Genomic DNA, 10,030 nt, shown 5'->3' on the forward strand with positions numbered 1-10,030 from the left:
CTTTTAGATTACGGAAGCCATAGCACTTCTGTAATAATAGCATTGTTTCTCACTGAATAGATTAAAATCTGTTTTCTCCCTAATTTTCTGTTGTAGTCAAGGGTGAAGAGGTCAAAATTACTACAATTATTTTTTTACACTAAATTTGTCATTGGTGCCAGACATACTAGTCAATTTCTATCTAAGCACTCCTAAGCACTTTAAATTAGAATAAAACATGCAACCATGAAGGATACCCGTTGATGACTGATTCCATCTCTTAATGTCTGCACACAGATTAGCCTAATTTTTCCACACAGAGCGGTCAGATTTGAAATCATTGTTTTTAGTCAGTCTTTCATACTCATATCAAACTCTGAGATCTAACTGGTACTGGTATTAAATAAAATACAACTTGGCAGAAAGTCACATTTAAAGCTTTTATTTTGAAAAATAAAATACAAAAAGGTCAATAAAATTGTAAATGTACATGTTTTTTTCTTAAGCCCCAAACCCCACCCCAACTTCTTTGGAAGTTTTCATTAAATAATTAAAAAGAGCAGTATATTCATTTCAATTAGATCAGATCACTCTTGGGAAGTGGTAACACGGAGCGGACCATGTTTGGATGGACAACCCATGTCACTCTTCCTCTCTTTATTTCATCACATCTCTGACGATTCCAAATTAAGTTTGGAACAGCATAAGGATGCATTCTGCCGTGCTTAGTAGCACCACACAGCAGTGCAAGGAATGTTATCTGCCTTTTCCTGTAGGAACATTGACACAATACAGTACAGAGAGCAAAAATTAAAAAATGGCTCCCAATGGAGCGAGGCTTCGCTGTCTAAACGCGGATACGGTTTGTACTATAAACAAATTGAACATGGAACAGAGTTTTAGTGTCTCAAAACGGTCTCCGAAATGAGTCTGCACTGCAACAAAATGTTATCTAATACACATTCTAAGAATGTTTTAATGCAAAAAGTACCATGTTTTGCAGCATGGGTTTCAAACACATCAGGTAGCACAGGCTTATACTGCACTACTTAACACCGCGACAAAAGGATATAAATAAAATAACTGCACCAATAGATATTGGATAACATCCAAAATGAAAAAATCATGTTCGATTTGTCAGATAAAGAAAAGAAAAAGCGAGTGACAACACATGTTCTTTATAGATTTATGATAACCAGGTGCCGACTGGCCACATTTTTGCAGTCTCAAAATTTAATTTTCATGGCAAAGAAACCACCATACATGTGCACATATATATAAAGATATACTGGGTGAGCAGTGGGCAGGTGGCTCACGAATATCCATAGATAATGTGGGTTTTTATCGCTTTATTAGAGCATAATTATTGGATGTATTCACATAACCTCTGGTTAAAAAAAAACTATCACCACCTGACTTTACATGTCATATTCACTGCTGTTTCATGCAAACTGCAATGCAATCCTTTGCAGTGCTTTTAGAATGGAAAGTGTGAATATAACAGCATTACATACCTAAACAAGCAATACTTTTTAGGCTATGTTGACAGAGAAATGGGTTCAACAAATACTGCACAGTATTTTTAACATTGTAACAAATGTATTGGTATACATTGTAAGTTTATCTTTATTTAAAAATGAAACATGACTGCTAAATACAGTACTACACCACAGAGAGGATAGGTGCCTCCTGCCAAAAAAAAAATAAACAAAATTAGCCTTTTAATTCTACATGTGAACATGTCCTTTAGAAAACAGAGATGAAGGCGAGTCAGGATACAGCAGAGATGTACACACCATTCACCACTTGCAGCTTGGAATTTTCCATTGATTGTCCATTACATGGACAGAATGGATTAGATCTGTAAATAGGAAAAAGGACACCTTAGTATTCAGACCTTATGGGCTGTATATCAACAGCAAACAGTGTGTAATGAAATCAAAATATTGAGAATCATATTTTACATCACAATTTCCTTGTACCTAATGGAATTAAACGCACAGCAACATACATTTTTGATATTATAATGTATTTTTCATGTTAGAACATATTTCAAACACTTTAAAAAAAATAAATAAACCACTTGCTGCCTTCCTGTCTCAAAAATCTTTATAAACCTTAAGTTAAACTGTCAGTTGTATGACCCTATTCTAACGGTGTAAATTTTGATGTCAGCGTTCAATTAAGGGACAGTGCAGATTTTTTTTTACTTCTATCCCATTAATCATTCAAAGAAATTATTTGTCTCACTACAAAAGTTCATAGAGGTCCAAGTTTCATTCACAAAAGACTATATAGCTTTTCTCAAAGAAATAAGAGAAAGATAGTTACTGTGTACAGTGCGCTTACAAATATTCCAGTTATAACCAGAAAGAGCAGCTCCACACTCTAGTGGGTTCTGCTTTCTCCCACTATATATGCTAGTGAACAAAGTAAATCAGTAAAATGAGACTACTGTACCCAAATCTACACTAATTGAGTGGAGTGCTATATAGAAATGAGAATATACACTTACCCTAAAAGAGGGTGTTGAACTGAGGCGTACAGTAAGTACATATAAAATAAACTGGATAAAACAATATAGTGTAAATCCATAAAACTAATGATAATGAAATAGAACTTGTATCATACGTGTGCCAACTCACATTGATAAGAGCCTCTAGGGTACAGGCTCCAATTACCCATTCTTATTCAGAGTTGATATCCTCAGGAGACAAGATAAGAGGAAGAATTCTCTAGTTTATTTAAACAAATAAATATAAAAATGCTGGTGGTTTTGCTCACCTTTTTCAGAGCCTATAAGACCTGTCTCTGAGATGTAGACCTAGGTGCCTATAGAGGGGTCACCTTCCCTTTTTTTTTTAGCAGCAAGTAGTGAACGTCCATCCATGATGTCAACCATTATTACACTACTTGTTATTTGTGTAAACATTTTACAACAAGATCACGTGCCCATGCCTTTTAAAACAAATGCCAAAATATTTCATATGGCCAGAAGTAATCAAGTAAGAGAACAAAGCCTGTTAGTAGAGTATGTTCACAGTAAACCCTATACCACTATTATTTAAAAAGCACCAACGCACTGCATGTAATCCTCTAAAAAGCAACAACACTGCTCTGAGATATTCTTGCTTTGCAAAGCAACATCAAACATACAACATCTAATCATTAATCTAAAAAATGTCAAGCGCTTCATGGTTTCCTTCTTAGCAACATCCAGCTGATTAATCTCTTGTTGAAGGTGTAAATGTGAAGAATATAACCAGCAAGGATGAAAGCTGCTTGATGCATGCTATCGGAAGGCAAAAACAAAAATTAAACATTAACATTGACATGGACATTTTTTGGGGGGATAAAGAAAATTAAACTCTAAGTAGTAAACATAGCATTTATATCAAAGACCGAGACTCATTTGAGATGTGTGTGTAAATAATCAACTTATTTTTGGCACTATTGCTATGTGTTCATTCTATCACTATTTAAAATTTAAAGGAGCACTTTAGGGTCAGGAGCACAAACATGTATTCCTGACCCAATAGTGTTAAAACCACCATCTAGCCCCCCTGGTCCCCTCATGCCTCTATGAATATAGCAAAATCTTACTGTATTCAAGCCAGAAGCTGTAACTCTGCATGCTGTTTGCCTCAGAAAAACAAGCAGTCTGCTGACATTATCAGAAGTGGTAGCCTGATCTGATCACAGTGCTTCTCCATAGGATTGGTTGAGACTGACAAGGAGGCAGATCAGGGGCAGAGCCAGCATGATTCACAGCCCTGGCCGATCAGCATCTCCTCATAGAGATGAATTGAATCAATGAATATCTATGAGGAAAGTTCAGTGTCTGCATGCAGAGGGAGGAGACACTGAATGTTTGGATGCATTTTAGGCAGCCATGACCCACAAGTGAAGTGATCACTAGGCTGTAATGTAAACACTGCATTTTCTCTGAAAAGACAGTGCTTACAGCAAAAAGCCTGAAGGTAATGATTCTACTCACCAGAAGCTGTAGTTGGTCTGGTGACTATAGTGTCCCTTTAACCTTTTCTATTTAAAGGACCACTCCACACCTATAAACCATTTTAGCTCGCTGAAGTGCATTATGGGTTACAAGTATACCATTTCTAAGTCACTTCATAAAAATGCCAATTTCTATGAGAAATCTGCACGTTTATAATTATTTAAATGATAAAACACCTCCTGGCTGTCAGACAATTGATCTGGCCTTGCTGGTAAGCTAAATGCATTACAGCCTGCGTTGTCACTCAGCATTAAAGCCCTGCACAGTCCTTTCAAACATTAAAACCCAATATGTTTAAAACTAGAAAAGGGACCTGGGTCAACATATGTAAGATAGAACAGGAGCCCTATATTCCTCATCTACAGCCAGAGTTTTCATACACAAATCTGTTTCCTATTGATAACAGAACTAGGCATGTGTGCCCCTTATGGCTGCTGCTCTTTGTCCTTTTCCGCAAAAGGTTCTTGTAGGCGATCATGATTAGGATTTGTTTTATTTTGCCTTAAATCCAGAAACCACCCTACCGGTCATAATGTCCAACTTCACTTCTTACAGTAAACTTTACAAATTTTAAACTAACTTTTACAAATCCACCATTTTATATCCATTTTCAATGTAGCAATAGTATCTATGAAATCTTGAGTAAGCCAGATACCCAGGTATTTAACATGCAACAGAATGCTTATTTCCAGCCCTGCAGGAAAGCCTCCGCAAACAGGGGTGATGAGCTGGAGAGAAGGCTAGCTGAGCCTAATGTAGCCATGTAGCCATTGTTTTGTTAAAGTTTATAGGATGAAATGTAGTTTGTTGACACTTTATAAATTATAATAATAATGCATGATAAGAAGTACGTTTTAAGTTGCTCTGTTAGGACCAGTATAACCCCCACCGATTCAAAGGAGAGGAGGACTGGGCACAGATCACCAGATCATAGGCAACCCAAGGTCAGGAGATCAGCCACTTCTCCCACCCGAGCACAAATAATGTTTGCATAAAGTCCCACCGAGAGGGTTTAGCAATATTCAGATGATGGGTAGCTTCAGTATCATAGGAAAACTAAGGTTAATTTAGCCAACAAAATCTATTACCTGCGGAATACATACAGTCACCCTGACAGGCCACACACCCCCAAAGCAGTTTTTATTAAGGACACTATGACAAAATGGAATTCACAGGTCACCAAGCTAGGACTATCCTCATTCCACTCCCCACTATAGCCAGACCTTGCAGCTGGCAATAAGACGTGGAACCCATCTTGACTACTTTTGCAGGAATCCCCCAGGTCTGCCACCTGTTTTTGAACAGAAATATTTTACTCTCAAACCTCTGGGTAAGAGTTTCCCTACCTTTACGATACAATTCTGTTCTGCACAATTACAGTTATATCACAAAAAATACTCCAACAACCAAATTTGCGTAGAGAGACAGACCTCTTGAGCTTTTACGTCTGGATCCTGAATCCTTACCACATGGCATCTCTAATCTATATACTACCCTTCAACAACATGAGCAGTTCTCAGTGTGATCTAGCCATTGGGCAATCTTTCACTACAGCCCACTGTAAAGGGGCTGTAGTGAAAGATGTGCAATAGCTATCAATGCCCAGGAATCTGCCTACAAGGACGTCACTCTGTGGCATAAGACTACTTCAGCCGATGAATCAAGAGCTACATGGGTTATGATGGTGATGTAAGAGGTCTTGCGCTATTTTCTTCAGATATGGTGTGAATGCCCAGGAATTTACCCTTCTGGAGGAGCATTGCCTCTATTATTTGGAAGTTCTCTGACAGGCCACTGATGTTCTATCCGGCCCCTCCTCCACCGTACTCTACCCCCTTCATCCAGATATAACACATCAGCAAAAATCAACATTTTAAACAGCCAATATCCCTTTTCTGTAGACCGGATACTACACCAGCACTATCACTTCGAGTTACCAGAAATGCAGGAGCTGAGTACACTGGTGGCACTGTGGTTCAGAAGACAGGATGCTGAGATTTGGGTGTAGTGGCGGTCTTCTGCTTTTACTGCAGATTTCCAACAATGGTACACCTTGGAGCTTCTAAGCCTTTGTGAGTTTTATTTGGTTGGCTATTTCCCACCCTCCCCCATTGGATGAACAAACAGTCTCTGACTACCCAGGGTTGATGGTTTCTAGGTTTACCTGTATTTGATTGGGGTTCCGTGGGCTCACTCTGACAGAATATGTCCATTTAAAGTTTGCACCAATATCATTGTGACAATATGGCCTCCTTTTTATATCATTGGATATGTTTTCCCAGTTATTTGATACTTTTGATAAACTTTTAAAATTATTTAATGTGAAAAATACTGTAATTAGGCAATTTAATATTTTTATATAGTAATATATTAAAATATCAAATAAATCATATGTAAAAAATAAATATATATAATATTTGTTGATTTAAATATGTTGAAATTTTTTTTTAAAAAAGTTTATCCAAATATGAAATTGTTTGGAAAGATTACCTAACAATCTAAGAAAATTAAATTGAGTAACAAAAAGAAAACAACAAGGTAGGTTGTGCAGCATCATAGAATAGACGGATTGTTTTTTTCTTTGTTTAGTTACTTCATGTGTCCGCTGAGGATTTGTGAACCACTATAGAGGCCATATTGTAAAGATTTGGACTCTTTTTCAATGCTTTTTTGGTTTCTTATACAGATTGCATAATGTGATAATAGTTGATATGGTGTATTCTATAAAAAGCAACCTATCTTATTTTCTTTTTGTTATTCTTTAATTGTGGATCTAGAGGGGTCCTACTTTTGCGTTTTCTGCCTATTTGATCTACTGTAGAGGGAAAGCCCTGAATCCTCTGCTTACTTGATTTACAAAATATAAATCGAGGCCCATGTTGGATGTATTGTATGGCCAACATAAGATTTCCTTTTTTTGTTTGTACAAAAACCTAAACCTACCTTACAAATCGTTACTAGACAAGACCAAGATCTAAATAAAAGAAACAAAAATGTTTCTTGTATAGAACTGACCTTCTTTGCAAATGATCCATGAAATCGGACACAAATCTATTCTTGTTGAATTGTATTAATGTATCTTTTTTGTATCACTTTGTGAAAAATTCAATAAAAAGTTATTTACAAAATATAACAAAAAACAAGGAAAAGAACCAAATAACCTATTTGCTAATACATTGCACAAAAGGTTCATAAAAGTGGGACAGTTTATCACAGTGCTCTGTTCTGAAAAGTGGTGCAAAAAATGTAAAAGGGGAACAAAGTCACAAGTAAAATGCTTGCTGGTTCAACTGGCTTCGATGGTGATTGTGCCCCTTTTAGTCACCATTTGCCATGATAGGTTCCCGTTAAGATCACTTTTTAAAAAGAGAACACTCAGATAAATCTCACCTACAGTGTCAATTATGCCAGGATTGCTTGTAATGCAAGCAGCTAAAATTAATAGACATGTGCAATTCAGTTCGGTCCGAATGGAAATTCGGATGCTTCCCAACCCTACCCCTAACCCAACCCAACCCTACCCCTACTCCTAACCCAACCCAACGTCCTGAATTTTGGAAGTGCTGAACTGAATTGCAGAATTTAAGAATGCCGAACTGAAGCACATTTTTTGCCCATGCACATCCCTAAAAATGAAGGTGTATTCCTGATTTCCTCTTACCAAACATCTAAACCTGGAGCAAAACTACAGGTATTTCACAATGAGTTCTAATAAGTTACAAAAAAACATTCCTTTACATCATTCATGCAATGAAACCGTATCATTTTTCACTCTGAACTCCCAACAATTGTTACTTTGGTGAATAACCCAGTTAGTGTGCAATTTCTGAAGTACCTCTATTGGGCAAATCTATTTAATAATATACAACAGTGCCCAAGAGAATTCACAATGTAGCCTTTAATACCTTGATTGATGGAGAGTCTCATTACTCCACAGCTTCAGTCTGAAAGAAAAAAAGAAAAGAAAAAGAAAAGAAAATTAGGGACTGTTTCAGTCAAATAGTGTATTACTGACTAATTAGAGCAATGAAACACGCACTTACAGGTCTGCCATTAATGAACATATTGTAGGGTTTGTGAAAATGAAATCTCATCTCTACACAAATGAGAGATGAAGAGCTCATCTTGTATATATATATATATATATATATATATATATATATATATATATATATATATATATATATATATAGACACACACACCGGTATACAGAATCCTGTGCTAATGGAATCAATAAGAAACATTACAGGCAATCCATGCTTTTAGATAGATGCAAGACATCTCCTTTTCAGTTACAAGGAGAAAGTCAGTGACATTACAATAAACAGCTGATTGTGAATATGCCTGGACACTGGGTTAAAAGGACACTCCAGGCACCAAAACTTAATCAAAACGAAGTTGTTATTGTGTCTGGAGACCCTCTTAAGGCACTATTACCTGAAGGGGTTCAACAGCTCTCTAACAGTTTAACCTCATAGTTGCCTCCAGGGGTGATGTCCACTCCATCCCAGGCGACATCCCGATTCTGAATTTTAAGACTCAGGAAGCGCAAAGTGCTGTCGGACAGTGGCGCCGCTGATTGGTTGAGAGCGGTCCAATTGTAAACTGGCTTGGAAAAGGTACGTTTCTTTACAAGTTTTGTGAATGGGGAGTCACTGATTGGCTGAAAACAAAGCCCTAAAAGGATTCAGCTTGCTGAAGTGATGTTTGAAGAGTACGTGCTTTTTTTCATTTTATTAAAAATGCTGATTTCCAAACAATTTGGCACTTACAAAAATGTATCATGTTACACTCTCCACTACCCCCCCAGCAGTGCAAAATTCACATTTAATAGCATACAAGTGACAGTTTTTTTATGAGTACTCTGAGCTAAAACAACATTAGGCAGCAATATCAGAACGTGCAAATATACATTTCATAAGCTACACAGCATTGATTCCAGCCATCAGCTCAATGCTTTATAAACACAAAATGTGAGCAAGAATCAGAAGGCGACAGCTATTATGAAGGCTTAATATGAGCAGCCACTACGGCAGGCTTATTGTCTAAGGATAAGAATGCTTCCAAAGAAGTCATTCAAGAGTATCTGAAAATAAAAGACAGGGTTGACATGTGAAAATTCCCTCTTGTTAGCATTACTATGATAGGCAGACATGTGCAGAGGGAGAGAATGAAGTTAGAATATTGAATTGGAAAAATATAAAAGGTTTACAATTGACTTTTCTACATTTGGATTTTTATTCACTATTTATTCGTTTAGGAACAGTCTGATAAAAACCATGGCTCTTCTCATGCCCAAGGACCACCCTTATCCTGGCCGCATTGATAATACAGTTAGTCTAGTGCTCTAAGCCAGTGAATAGCATAGTCCAGGTTGAATGCAGTTATTGACAATGTATTAGTGTAAATTTAACACGTCCATAGTGGCGGAGATTTGGTGGTCCCTGGGTGCAAGGAAGGTGTCCATCAAATCTCTCCAAAAGTGCAATGTCAAAGCTGGTGATGGCCCCAGAGAACTGTAGGCAACCTAACAATTGTATCCTGCACTGGATAGGAGGCTTAAAGAGTTCCTTTAAAGCCACTTTAATCCAAGTGATGTTTTAAAAATTTGACTTTTCTGTTATCCAAGTGATATAAGAGGCAATTTCAAATGCACTAGGGATAACATAAAATTTGACCTACAGTCCTGCAACAGCCAATTAAGGTACTGGTTACTTTGAATAGTGTATGAAATGCTGGCACACCTTCAAGAACGAGTGACATTTTATTATGCTCATTCTGTCCTCCTTAAGACCTTCACTGATAATAAAATATCATACTCCTTTCCTGGAAGTCTGACCATTATAATTTGCACTGATCTGCTGGACATCCAATGTATAGTCAAGATAACTCTGCAACATAGTTTTTGTTGTTCTTTCTGAACATGACAGAGTAATTCCCATTAATCAGGAATGATATATTTGTGATTTTGTTAAAGATAAGGAGAAATCGAAGGTGGAGAAGCACGCAAGCAGCCCCCAGAGCAGTAAAGC

At 37.1% G+C, this 10,030-nt stretch overlaps 1 protein-coding gene across 1 annotated transcript in view; it reads right to left on the reverse strand.

The window, feature by feature from the left end:
* Positions 1–405: 405 nt before the first annotated feature.
* The window catches only part of TPST1 (tyrosylprotein sulfotransferase 1), a 161,439-nt gene continuing 151,814 nt past the window's right edge, over positions 406–10,030 (reverse strand). The window contains exons 5-6 of the mRNA XM_063457213.1: positions 7,903–7,941; positions 406–1,840 (exon numbers count right to left, since the gene is read on the reverse strand). Coding sequence (XP_063313283.1) covers positions 7,924–7,941 — 18 coding nt within the window. The 3' untranslated portion in view covers positions 406–1,840; positions 7,903–7,923. The remainder of the gene's footprint in view (positions 1,841–7,902; positions 7,942–10,030) is intronic.

The sequence above is a fragment of the Pelobates fuscus genome, chromosome 1, assembly GCF_036172605.1.
Source record: "Pelobates fuscus isolate aPelFus1 chromosome 1, aPelFus1.pri, whole genome shotgun sequence".
NCBI lineage: Eukaryota > Metazoa > Chordata > Amphibia > Anura > Pelobatidae > Pelobates > Pelobates fuscus.